The sequence below is a fragment of the Leopardus geoffroyi genome, chromosome A3, assembly GCF_018350155.1.
Source record: "Leopardus geoffroyi isolate Oge1 chromosome A3, O.geoffroyi_Oge1_pat1.0, whole genome shotgun sequence".
Lineage (NCBI taxonomy): Eukaryota > Metazoa > Chordata > Mammalia > Carnivora > Felidae > Leopardus > Leopardus geoffroyi.
Window position 1 is genome coordinate 8,363,702 of NC_059336.1, and position 13,551 is coordinate 8,377,252.

Here is a 13,551-nt window from a genome sequence, read left to right on the forward strand (position 1 = left end):
TGATCTGATTCGAGACCACAGGCTTATTTTAAACAATGAGACCATTACAAACACAGGAAGAAAGGGAAAAGCCTTCTGTGTCCGCCCTGGGAGGTTCCCACCTTCAGGAGCTGCCATTCAGTCTTCTGCTTTTCCTCTATGCACTTACCAATCTAGAGAATAGGCTTAGCAAAATCCCCTACCCCATGCAGAGTACTTAGCACATAATCAATATCCAATCAATCAACTATTAGTGGTATCATGTAGATGGTCTTATCACTAAAATAGCACCGAGCAACTTACCTTCTCTCTCGTAACAGTTTTCTTTCTGTCCGAGTATATTCGTATGTATGCACGCACACATATATACGTAAGCATAAAAGCTTTAAAAATATTTGCAATAACTAACAAGAGGAAAAACTGTCAGGGCAGGGGCCTGAAATTGGAAAGAGGTTCCAGTGAAGACGGAGGGAGTGGGTGTGGAACGGAACCGAAAGCAACGGAGAACTTCCTGTATTTGACAAGTTTGTTGACTAAAGGTCCGGCTGGGGACGGCGCCGTGCATGCAGGAAAGCGGCAGGCAGTTAACCTCACGGGGTGAGGAATCGGTGTGTCAAGTTCTCGTTCCCCACTGGTTAGATGAGTGGCCCCAGTTAGCCTTGGCGTCCCGTTTGTACGTTGGGGTCCCTCCTGCCTGTCTCTGTGGGGCTCACCGAGATGAATGGGTTATGTAGCTTCTCGGAGGCAGGATGGGAAGCTGGGTAGTTTCTGGAAACACAGCCTTTAAATTAAGTTTAATTTGGTGATGCGCCCTGTGGCCGTGAGTTTCTTCCTTGACTTCTGATTTTCCCCCAAAGACTTGACTCCTAATGCCAGAACCAATGTTCTGTTCCAGGCGGCGTCTGAGAGTAGATACGCACAAAACGGGGTGCCGGTGATCATATCAACCCGCGACATTCCTTGCTATGATGAAGGTCAGTGCCATCTGGGACGTGAGCCACTCCCTTTGGGGTGGGGAGGGGTCTGCCCATCCTGTTTATGGTGAAAAGAAAATGCAAGGCTTGAAGCCACAGGCTGGCTTTGAAAACGTTTGTATTCGTGTCCTGGGGCTGCCCTGACAGTGTCACAAACTGGGTGGCTTAAGCGACAGAAATGTGTTGTCTCACAGCACTGGAGGCCAGAAGTCTTTTCTTTCGATTGTATTCACTTTTATTAAAAAGTAAAACCACAGAAACAAAAATGAACGTACAAACAATGAGACGGGGCGGGCAGAGTGGGGGGGAACCGCCTAGGTAGGAGAGAACATGAACACGGTGATGGAGATCCCAGCTAGGGGACAGTCCTCCATACCGTGGACAATCCTCGTTACCACAGCATCACCACGTGGGCAGCATGGTGCCTTCTGAGCACCAGCGAGAGGGAATCTGTTCTCTGTCTCTGTCCTGCCTTCTGGCAGCCCCAGGCGTTCGGTGGCTTCTGGATGGTATTCTCTCTACGCATGTTTGTCTGCGTGTCCAGATTTCCCCTTTCATAAGGACACAGTCACATGGGATTGGTGTCCACCCTAATTGACCTCATCTTAACTTGGTCATTTGCAAAAACCCTGTTTCCAAATGGAGTCACAGGCACTGGGGGATACAGTTCAACTCTGAACAGCACCCACTCCTTCTGGTATTCACAACCACTGGAAGGGGCCAAGGATCTACAGCAGATGACATAAAAGCCAGAGTGAAAATGATAAGAGGTGGGCATTTGGGTCAGACACACCTGGTTAAAATCGTTGCCGGTAACCGACTAGCTCTGTGACCTATTTGTCGGGGGGGTGGCACAGAGAGAGAGGGGGACAGAGGACCCGAAGCAGGTTCCGCGCTGACAGCAGAGAGCCCGACGCAGGGCTCGAACTCACAAACCTTGAGATCAGGACCTGAGCTGAAGTCGGACACTTAACCTCCTGAGCCATCCAGGCAACCCGAGTGATCTGACTTTCAAAACCCGGAGTTTCTCACCTCTCCTGTGGGGATAAGAACACCTACCTCGCAAAATTCCTGACAGCGTTAAAGGAGACCGTCCATGAAGTATTTACATATCACCCAGCACGTAGGAACTCCGCAGAAACTGGTAAAGGCTACAAGGCCACAGAATTTTTGTCTACACAAGGGCAGTTTTAAAATGGGACAGTATACGTACCTGTTTTATTTTATCCTGCAATATAAGACTATAAATCCAGTGCATCAAAAGTGGCTGGGTTCCACTACGCAGAGAATATGTACATAACTACATGAGAAGAAGTGGCAAAGGGCAAGAACTCTGGAATCAAACTGTTGGCTTTGCCACCTACCAGCCGTGTGACCTTAAGCAAGCTACTCAACTTCTCTGGACCTCAGTCTCCACGTCTCTAAAGTGGGAAAACGACAGTACCTACAACACAAGTGTCAGATTTAATAAAGCACATATTTCAGTGCTTGCCGCGTAGCAAGTGCTGTAAGTCTTAGCTGCCATCATTCTTATTTTATGGTGATGGCTGCGGTCATTTGCATGTAAGTTTCTGGGCTCCCGTTTCCTCTTCTGAACAATGAGGAAGTGTTTTATTACTGGTTCTGGGGGTTTTAGAATTTCCTAGGGTAAGGGGGAGAACTCCTTTCTTTACTACTCACACCACATCTGGCATCACAAGTGTGGGACTGCCCACTAAGCCGAGACAGCAGGTGGGTGTCCCTTACGTCAGCGCAGTGCTCGCTCTGTCTACCTAAAGTTCACATCAGCCTCCATGGGCGTAAGCCTCAGTCCCACCAGATTTCCGTTGCCGGTTGCAGGCAGGGGGCCCCCAGGCTACCCACGGGCTCCCGTCCTACTTGGCTACGAGTCAGAGATTCCCATGACCCCCCTCCTCACCTCCTCAGGTTCAGTTATCTGCTAGCATGGCTCACAGAACTCAGGGAAACAATGTACTTGCTAGGTTGCCAGTTTATTATACAAGGATTCAACTCAGGAGCGGCCAGATGGAAGGAACGCAGAGGGCAGGGTAGGAGGGCTCCGAGGGAGTAGGGAGTAGGAGGGGAAAACTTCCATGCCTTGTCTGGGCAGACCACCTTCCCATGCCGTCCCCCCCCCCCCCCCCCCCCCCCCCCCCCCCCCCGCCATGCGTTCACCAGTCCAGTTCTCCCAACCCTGTGCTTCAGGGAGTTTTGTGCATGCCTTATTACTCAGGCATGATTGATTAAGCCATTGGCCATTGGTGATTGAACTCGATAATCCAACCACTCCCCGCTCCCCAGAGAGGGGGGAAGGGGCTGAAAGTTCCAACCTTCCAATCACAAAGCTGGTTCCCATGGCAACCGGGGCCCCCATCCTTAGGGGCCTTCCAAAGTCACCTCATTAGCATAAACTCAGACGTGGCTAAAAGGGGCTGGGCTTGTGATGAATATCAAAAGACATCTCCATGGTTCTTACCTTTCATAAGATAAGTTGTAGGAGTTCCGGGCCAGGAATGGGGGGGTAGAAGACCAAATATGGATTTCTTATTCTATATTACCATATCATTCCCGGGGAGTTTCTTAAAAGCTTAGGGATGCCAGGTCTCCTCCAGTAGCCTCTGTCCACCATTAACCTAAGGCTGGGAGCTTTCGAGAGGATTCTGACATGCAGCCAGGATTGGCAACCACTGGCTGAGACAAGGTCCCAAGTTTCCTCCTGCCTTTAAATCTTGTGGGTCAAACTTACACTTTGATATACACAAAATGGATCGCACATACAGCCACAACCTCGGACGAGACTGGTATGCAAGCTGGCCACTGAGAGGCACAGGCTTTGAAGTGAGAACCGTACCGTTTACATAATTTACAAACCGTAGATGTTTGTTCTTGAGACACTGAGAGGTGTTGAGAATATAATGTGCCCCCCAGAAATCACTTTCTCTATCATAACGATATTACCATTCTCCTGCTTTTAGTATAAGGCACAAGGTCAAGGAGTGTGTACAAAGAAGAACACAGTGTTTGGGAATTGAGGAAGTCCCCGCGCCCCCACCTTCCTCCCTGGGTCCCTCCCTCCCTCCTTGTCTACCTCTTTCCCTGCTTTCCTCCCCCAACAAATACATAGTCTTCCTACAAGGAAGAAAACAGGTAACAGAAATACAGGACAACAGTCTGGAATAGCATATCGCTGTGACCTACATGTGACGAGGGACACAGAGAAAGAGAATGGCATTTTGGTGAGGCATGAGTTGGTTGTATTTAGCTCGATTACCCTGCAGCCTTCCTTTCAACTTATCTGGCACCCGCCGGAGAATCTGTAAAGAGTTTAGATTAATCCTCTGAGGTCATTCATTGACAACTTGAGCCCAGCGCAACTCGCTTTGGAGTGATTATCCCATTTAATGAGGAAGGCGGCCTGTTCCCGCCCTCTTGCTGTTTTCCCCAGGTTATTAACTGAGTTATAATTTTCTTTTTTTTTTTTTTATTTAAAAAAAAAATTTTTTTTTCAACGTTTATTTATTTTTGGGACAGAGAGAGACAGAGCATGAACGGGGGAGGGGCAGAGAGAGAGGGAGACACAGAATCGGAAACAGGCTCCAGGCTCTGAGCCATCAGCCCAGAGCCTGACGCGGGGCTCGAACTCACGGACCTCGAGATCGTGACCTGGCTGAAGTCGGACGCTTAACTGACTGCGCCACCCAGGCGCCCCGAGTTATAATTTTCAATGCAGTTTTTAAGGGGGTATAAAAGTAGGATTCCGGGGGACTTTTTTTTTTTTTATCCTTTCGACAGAATTCTCTGACCATATCTTTTGAGACACCATCTGTTTTCATCTCTGGCGATGTGTACGTATACACATGCCCGTAGAGAAAAGTCACCAGAGAAACAGATAAATGGGATTCTGAGTGACTGTTTTCTTTCTTTTTATCTAGATTTCCCCCACTTTTTTCCTATTATGATGAAACAGTTCATCGCCATGAACGTTTCCTGCGAGGGCTTACTAAGAAGCAGGGGTGGGGGTGACTGGGCACACAGCCTAGGAAGCCAGGGCGCTAAATTTGAATTGTGGCTCGGTTGCGTGAGCTTGGGCAAGTTTCTGAGCCTCTGTCCTTTCATCTGTAGAACTGGAACGATACTACTGGTAGAACCAAGCTTCTAAGGACCATTGTGAGGCTGAAATGGGTTGATAGGCATGAAATACTGAGCATCGCGCCTGGGATGTGGTGAACACGTGGGGAACGTGACTTGTTCTGGGTTGGAGTCAATGCTGATGCTCAAAGAGGTTGTCATTACAGTTGGAAGTCAACTGGATTATCTCCAGCGTAACTTTTATACCCGGGTGGGCCCAATGTCCTCTCGAGGGTCCTTATGAAGGGGAGGCAGGAGGGTCAAAGTCAGAGAGGGTGACGAGAGGGATGGAAGCAGACACAGAGAGAGATTGGAAGATTCTGCAGTGCTGGCCTCGACGTGAAGAGAGGGGCCGTGAGCCAAGGAAAGCAGGGGGCCTCTCAAAGCTGCAAAGAGCAAGGATGCAGATTCTCCCCTAGAGCATCCTGAAGCTGACCCATTTCCGACTTCTGACCTTCAGCATTGTAAGATAATATATCCGTGTTGTTTTAAGGCACAAAAATCATGGTGGTTTGTTACAGCAGCAATAGAAAACTAATGTGAGTGCACTCACGCCTTATTTTTTTTTAATGTTTTTATTTTTGAGAGTGAGCACCTGCACGAGTGGGGGAGGGGCAGAGAGAGAGAGAAAGACAGACAGACAGACAGACAGACAGAATCCAAAGCAGGCTCCAGGCTCTGAGTCATCAAGCAGAGAGCCCCACACGGGGGCTGGAACCCACAAACCTGGCGATCATAACCTGAGCCGAAGTTGGAGGTGTAACGGACTGAGCCACCCAGGCGTCCCCACGCTCACAGTTTAGAGTCTAACAGACCTGAGCTAATGTCCTGGCTCTGCCACTCACTAGCTGTGCAACCTTGGCAAGGAATTTGCATCTCAGAGAGTCATCTGTAAAATGGGAATAATGACAGTAACTTCGGAGAGAGCGAGAAGAACAGTGGCTGGCCCAGGGTAAGTGTGAGGAAATACAGGAGACGGGAGAAGCTGATGAGCAGAGTCTGTAGTCATGTGTGTGCCGTATGTCCCGCTTCACCCGTCATGTCACCCGACCAGGTTTCCCCACCTGTATACTTATGCCTAAAACCTCACTGATCTTTGGGGAAATAAAAATGCCTCCTTTTTCTCCTCCTTCGACTCCTTTCTATCAAATGTATCACATTAGTGCCTGCTTTAAAAAAAAAAAAATTGTTCAGTCCTCACTGCTATTGGATGGCAGAGACAGATGCATGATTTATCGGCCAGAACACATCATTTTTCAGAAACAGGAGACTCTCTGTTTCTCCTGGATAAGAAGTTTCTCAAATATTAACACCTTCCCTTTCAGCTCCTCCTAGTCGACTGTTCCAAAAATGAATTGCTTTGGGGCGCCTGGGTGGCGCAGTCGGTTAAGTGTCCGACTTCAGCCAGGTCACAATCTCGCGGTCCGTGAGTTCGAGCCCCACGTCGGGCTCTGGGCTGATGGCTCAGAGCCTGGAGCCTGTTTCCGATTCTGTGTCTCCCTCTCTCTCTGCCCCTCCCCCGTTCATGCTCTGTCTCTCTCTGTCCCAAAAATAAACGTTGGGAAAAAAAAAAATTAAAAAAAAAAATGAATTGCTTTAAAAAATAAAGAAAATTAAAAAAAAAAAAAAGGTGAATCATCTCATGGGATTAGAAATTCTTACTCGAGTCTCCCTGCCGATGCGACAACATAATGAATGAGAAGAGGTGCATCTGCCGATAGTGATGCTTGGACAAAGTGTCATGGGAGGCCCCAGGCCAAAACTCAGAGCTCCCCGAGAGGGGGAGAACGTGGGACCCACATCACTGCTTGGGAGGGGAGCAACTACATGTGTCCTTTGAGCATCTGAGCACTATTAACCCGCCAGTTGCCCTGTTTTTTAAATCTCTTCCCGACACTCAAATAAAAGTCCCTGAGAAGGGGGCGCGAGCCTTCCCTTGTGGTTGTAGTGAACAAATGCACGACGGCAACTAGGCCAGGGGCAGCCGAGGGGTGAGGAAAGGGGGCTGATGAGAAAGTTCCTAGACCCCGACGTGTGACGCCACAACGTAACCCTGACTCAGGAAACACCCCTTTTAATTGTAACAGGAAGTGGGGGGGGGGGGGGTGGCGCTCCACAGCGTTTCAGTGCGACACCAAACAAGCGTGCCCATGAGGTCACTGCTGCTCACAGGAGGGCTGCCACCGCCCCGACACCACATCCTCACACGATGGGATCCAAAAGCAGGAAGAGAAAGGCCAAGAACAAAACAAAACGAAGCAAAAAACCCACCAACAAACCATAACAGGAAGAGAAAGGTGAAGATCGGCCGCCATTTTCCCCCCTTTCATTAGCACGGAAAGAGCGACCTTTCCCAGAAGCCCGTGCACCCAGTAGGCATCCTCTTCATCTCATTGGCCGGAACCAGGTCACGTGGCCATGCTGGTCACGTGGCCAGGCTAGCCGCACGGAATGCTGGGAGGCCCGTATCTCTGGGCAGCAAGGGAAGAAAACGGGGTCGGCGTGGGTAGGCCGTGGGGAGGGTAAGTGCCTGCCAGCGTGGATCTGAGAGAATTACAGCAGAGCAATCGAGAGCAGCACACATCTTTACTCAGGCCTTGCAGAAGACGTGAAAGGGCTCTAGCTCGTCTCCCAAGCCTCCCTTTTCCCCTCTTCTCCCCACATATGCTATAGATTTTCCCACCCAACAAGCTCTTTATCCTTGGCCGTGCACCTGAAATCCTGCTCTGCCCCCATCCACGCAGGCCCTTGTGTTCTTCTGCCTTGCACGGCATCGCCTCTCGGTAGACCGCAGCGACCGAACGTTCGGGAAAACTGGCTCTCCCGGGGGGCGCCCAGCGGCTCCTTGCCCCTCCTCCCCCTTGGAAGCATGCCCTGGGAGGTCTCATCCCTGGTGCTTTTTCTCACCAAAAACTCTAGTGGAGAATTTCTGTCGGATAAAGTCATCTTGCCTGTTACACTGTGGTGGTTGACCGTCTCCAGATATGCACACCCCGACTTCCTCCCCTCCCTGCCCCGAATCATCCATGCCTCCCTGTTATAGTTTTCTCGCATGGAATCTGGGCTGGCCTGGCCTGCGTAACCAATAATAGAGTGGAGAGGAGGACCCGTGAACTCCAGGCCTAAGCCTTAAGAGGCCCTACAGCCTCTGCCTTTGTCTCTTGCAGCGGTAGCTCTGGGGGACGCTAGCTGCCAGGTCGGAAGTCCAAGTACTCTGAGACTGCCCTGCTGGGGTGGGGGGAGCCCAAACTGGTCCCACGAAGAAGCCGTGGGGCAAGAAAGAGAGCAAGGCCCAGCGAGTCCCCAAACGTGCATCCAGCCCAGCCCAGGGCACATCCCTGGGCTACACAAACATGTACAAATGCCTCTCATGCAACTGGTACAATCTTTAATTCATTGTTTTTTGACAGCTACAAAATGTTTGAAGGTGGGGGTATGTTATAGTTCATTCAGCCGTTACCCCCATGTTGGGCATTCATTATTTTTCTTTCTCTCCACTTTGAACGCTGTTGCAGTGAGTATTCTTGTACGTGTTTTTTTTTTTTATCCTTTGCATTTGAGATAGTTTCTTCAAGAGCAGGTGCTTTCTGGACAGACCGCTTGAATCTGAGGCCTCGCCCCACCTCTTAGCAGCTGTGAGCTTAAACAAGAGACTTAAGTCCTCCATCGAATGGTGTTGTGAAGAGTAAATAAGATAATGCTTGTAAATCCCTTTGCTTGGTGCCTGAAACAGTAAATGATGGCCATTAAAATCATGGGGTTCCCAATTTTTAATGCACATTGAAATCACCAGGGGAATTTTGAAAATCCCATTACCAGGTCCCACCTAGAAAGAGTTAAATCGGAGGCTCCGGAGGGTAGGGCCCAGGCATAAATCTTTTTTCAAGTTTCCCTGCGGGCATAAGGATTTTTCGAGGGGCTGACGTTCGGCAGCGTTAGAAACCGTTGGGAAGGCACTCGCACAGAAAATTCCTTAGTCAAACGTTTTTCAAAAATAAAACATGGGCAGTCCTGTTTTAAAGTCTCCCGGGACTTTTTTGTCCCTACCGTGGCTGACACCCTGGACACAGCTTTTTGTTCCAGGGTTCCCACGGTCTGATTTCATTAACTTTCACTAACTTCCACGCGGCCACTGCCCACTGACACACAATCTGCTCGTGGCCTCTCTGGACAGCGAAGGAGCTGGAACGGCACACTGGGCCCCGAACATAGAAACAGCGACATAGTTTCAGAAGCGTGAGCAACGTGAACCTGACCTCCTCTTGACAAGGAGGCCACGACAGCCAGAATGAGGCCCAGAGAAAGCGTGAAAAACAGCAAAGAGAGAAACAGGATCGTCACGCGGGAGCTGAACTTCATTTCGTTTCTCTTCCCCAGGGCGCACTTGAACCAGATCGTGACGCGGAATAAATGCGTCCACCGTAGTTCTTATCCTCGAGTGGACTTTTCTAAATACCTTCCTTTCACATCCTTTTACCACACTGGGGAGAACTGGCCAACACTCTTCGCTGAACAAAACTTAAAAAAAAAAAAAAAAAATCAGTGAGACCAAAGAAATGCTAAAAAGCCCTAGAATTTCTAGAAGTCTAACAATCAAAGTAGCGTATTGGTGGGTGGGATCAGGTATGTGCAGAGCTGACCTCAAAGACTAAATGTTTCAGAGAACAAGAGATGGGAAATGTGAACAGAGTCTGGCTGCATCTGGAGGTACAAAAGCTGTGATGCATAACTGACTCTCAGATGCCCCGACCCGCCTCGTCCGTCACCTTGAACAGGTCAGACCAGCAGATTCTAGGGCGCCAGCCCACACCTTGTGAGTCAGAAATGCTGGCGCTCAGAGCTCTGCTCAGCTTCGGGCTTGGCTTCCCTGGGGGAATCCCTCAGCAGATAATAAGATGTTTCAGTGAAAGCCCCATTTTAGGGTTTTCAAAAGAAATTTCCCAATTCAAAAAAATCTAAACACCCTGTTGGGCCAACACCGTACTAGCCGCATTAGCAGATCTGGAAGTTGGCCACTTCTGAGAATGTAAAGTTGTTCTCCCTACTTTTTGTATCTCAACGAAAGTAACTTTTAAAAAGGTGTGTGTGGGGGGGGGGGGGTGTCTGGGTGGCTCAGAGTCAGTGTCTGACTCTTGGTTTTGGCTCAGGTCGTGATCTCCCGGTTTGTGAGTTCAAGCCCCGTGTCTGGCTCTGTGCTGACAGCATGGAGCCTGCTTGGCATTCTGTCTCTCTCTCTCTCTCTCTCTCTGCCCCTCCTTCATTTTCTCTCTCTCTCTCTCTCAAAATAAATAAGTAACCTTTAAGAAAAAAGGTGGGCGGGGGGAGCTGGGTGGCTCAGTCAGGTAAGCATCCCACTCTTGATCTCGGCTCAGGCCATGATCTCCCGGTTCGTGAGATCAAGCCCCACATCCGGCTTGGAGCGGAGTCCGCTTGGGATTCTCCACCTCTCTCTGCTCCTCGCCCACTAGTGTTCTCCTTCTGTCTCTCTCGAAATCAATAAATAAATAAACATTAAACAAAATCATCATTGGCAGCAGGCTATCCCAGCTTGAAGCAACTAAACATTTAATAGCCAATTCTCAGTGTGCTTGCTTGGCCTCTGGGCCCACCAGGCCTCCTGTCCTTGCTAGAGCTCCTGTATATGTTGTCACCAGGGAGGGACGGTGTGGGCTGAAGGTCACCAGTGGCTCCCTCCCCTTTGAAGCTGCCTATGCACTTCATTCATGAGTCCTTTTCAAGCCATCTCTACACCAGCGTGGGGCTCGAACTTACAACCCGAGATCAAGAGTCACATGCTCTACCGACAGCCAGGCAGGCGCCCCGTGAGTCCTTTTTAAAATGACCTCTGAAGGGTACGTCAACCCCAGGTGACTTAAAAAAATCAGACTCTCTGAGTTCACAGAGTTTGTGAATTTTTAAATGTTGATCTATCTTACTAAATTATCCTCCAAGGAGACTGCCAAAATACACGGCCACCAATGATATATGCAGCTGCTTTTCTCATAGTCTCTCCCTCCCTACGCAGGTTACTAAACGTCTCCTTTTTCACTGGGTTGATAGGTGGAAAACTAAATCTCGTTGTAATTTTATTTTGCTCATATTTAACTATTCGTGAAGTTGAGCATCTTGTTTTATGCTTGAAAGCCAGCTGTGTGTGTTTTCTCCTCAACGTGTGCTCACGTTGGGGGTTCATTTGCCCATCCTGTTCCCCACTGTCTGATGTTTATTTATGCAGTGTCTCCTTTTTCAAAATTGAGATATAATTCATATACGACAAAATTCATCGTTTTAAAGTATACAATTCAGGGGCGCCTGGGTGGCTCCGCCGGTTAAGCTGCTGACTCTTGGTTTCAGCTCAGGTCACGATCTCACGGTTTGTGGGATCGAGGCCCGTGTCAGGCTCTGTGCTGACAACGCAGAGCCTGTTTGGGATTCTGTCTCTCCTGCTCTCTATGCCCCACCCCCCCCAATCAATAAATAAACTTAAAAAAGAGATAAAGGACACAGTTCAGTGCTTTTGAGTATATCTACAAGGTAGAGCAACCATCCCCACTATCTAATTCCAGAACATTCTCAGCACCCCAACCAGAAACCCCACACCCATTAGCAAGTCATTCCGCGTATACCCTTCCCCCCCACTCCTGGCAACCACTAATCTGCTTTCTGTCTCTCTGGATTCGCCTCCTTTGGATGTCGCATGTAATCAGAATCATGTAATAGGTGGTATTTTATATCTGGGTTCTCTTACTTAGCATCGCATTTTAACGTTCACCCACGTGGAAAGTGTGTGGTCATGCTTCATTCTTTTACATGTCTGCATGTGACTCCACTGTCCGGACAGGCCACCTCCTGTTTATCCATTCGTCAGTTGATTGAGGTTTGGGCTGTTTCCACTTTCTCTGCTATTTTGAATAGTTCTGCTGTGAACTTTTGTGTACAAGTTCTTGTGCGGACGTATGTTTTCATTCTCTTGGTTACCTACTGAGGAGCGGAATTACCAGGTCACAGGGTAATTCTAACTCACGAAGGAACTATTACACTTCTTTCCAAAACACCTGCACCGTTTTACATTCCCTCCAGCAACACATGCGGGTTCTGGTGGCTCCACGTCGTCGCCCACACTGGTTACTGTCCGTCTTTCTGACTATGGCCGTCCTGGTGGGTGTGAATTGGTACCGTGTTGAGGTTTCGGTTGCCTTTCCCTAATGACTGATGCTGTGGAGCATCTTTTCATACGCGCCCTGATCGTTTCTGGAGAACACGATGTCTCCTAGATTCGTTTGCTTTTCCCGTTCTTCTTCCCTGAGCCTCTCGTCCCATACTGCCTTCTGGCTGGCTACTCTTAGTGCACCAGAGTCCCAGGCTCATAATTGTCAATCTTCAGCAGTGTTCTTTGTGGCATGAATTCTACTCACCCCACCACCCATGTCCAAGGCTGACCTTTGGCGTTCCAACAGCTGAGGACCCTCATAGAATAATATGTGGCCTTTCCTGGTACGTCTTTTACCATTTAAAGTGTGCTTTATGTTATAGATCTGATCAGTGTCCTTGCTGCTTCACATCCCTGCTACCCTTGGGGGTGGGAGAGAGACACTCTGTTACTTTGCCGCTGAAATACACATCTCTAGAGCCTATTTATGTATTTCTTTTGAGAGAGAGAAAGAACGCAAGCAGGGGAGGTTCAGAGAGAGGGACAGAGAGAGAATTCCAAGTGGGCTCTGTACTGTCAGCATGGAGCCTGATGAGGAGCTTCAACCCACAAACCGTGAGATCATGACCTGAGCCGAAACCAAGAGTCAGACGCTTACCCTACTGAGCCACCCAGGCGGCCCTCTAGAACCCTTGTTTAGGAAGAAATCTGACAGTGTCTATTTTTAAAAATTAAATGCACATTGATTTGGGAGCAGCAGTTCTACATTTTATAGAAATAAGGCACTAGTGGGGCACCTGGGTGGCTCAGTCAGTTAAGCATCCGACTTTGGCTCAGGTCATGACTCACGGTTCGTGAGTTCAAGTCCCGCATCAGGCTCTGTGCTGACAGCTCAGAACCTGGAGCCTGCTTTGGATTCTGTGTGCCTCTCTCTGTCTGCCCCTCTCCCACTCACACTCTGTGTGTCTGTCTGTCTCTCTCTCTCGGAAATAAACATTAAAAAATAAAAAAAAAAACAGTTTAGGATTTTTGAACATGGAGGTTTATCTCAGTGTTGTTTGTAATAGAAATGGAAATGGAAACAATGACTTGAAAACTATCAGAATGTTCATTGATTAGGGCAATGGCTTAAATATCTTTTGGTGTGTGCATACTAAGGAATATTAGGCAGTGTTTTAAAAAATAAGATAGACTTGGACATATGGATTCTGAGGAATGACTATGGTTGTCTCAGTTTATTTAGGCTGCTCTAAAAAAATGCCACAGACTGGGGGCTTACACAACAACCATTTGTTACGCGCAGTTCGGCAGGTTGGGAAG

The 13,551-nt window shown here is 48.8% G+C and overlaps 1 protein-coding gene and 1 long non-coding RNA gene across 11 annotated transcripts in view; one reads left to right on the forward strand and one right to left on the reverse strand.

The window, feature by feature from the left end:
• The window catches only part of BCAS1 (brain enriched myelin associated protein 1), a 101,260-nt gene that overhangs the window by 13,059 nt on the left and 74,650 nt on the right, over positions 1 to 13,551 (forward strand). For all 10 annotated transcript variants that reach the window (XM_045444179.1, XM_045444181.1, XM_045444186.1 and 7 more), the window contains exon 3: positions 875 to 953. In XM_045444179.1, coding sequence (XP_045300135.1) covers positions 875 to 953 — 79 coding nt within the window. The remainder of the gene's footprint in view (positions 1 to 874; positions 954 to 13,551) is intronic.
• Positions 8,450 to 10,075, reverse strand: LOC123579981. The gene is made up of 2 exons (XR_006703041.1): positions 8,908 to 10,075; positions 8,450 to 8,805 (listed from the first exon to the last, which is right to left on the reverse strand). It is a non-coding gene; the product is annotated as an uncharacterized LOC123579981 (long non-coding RNA).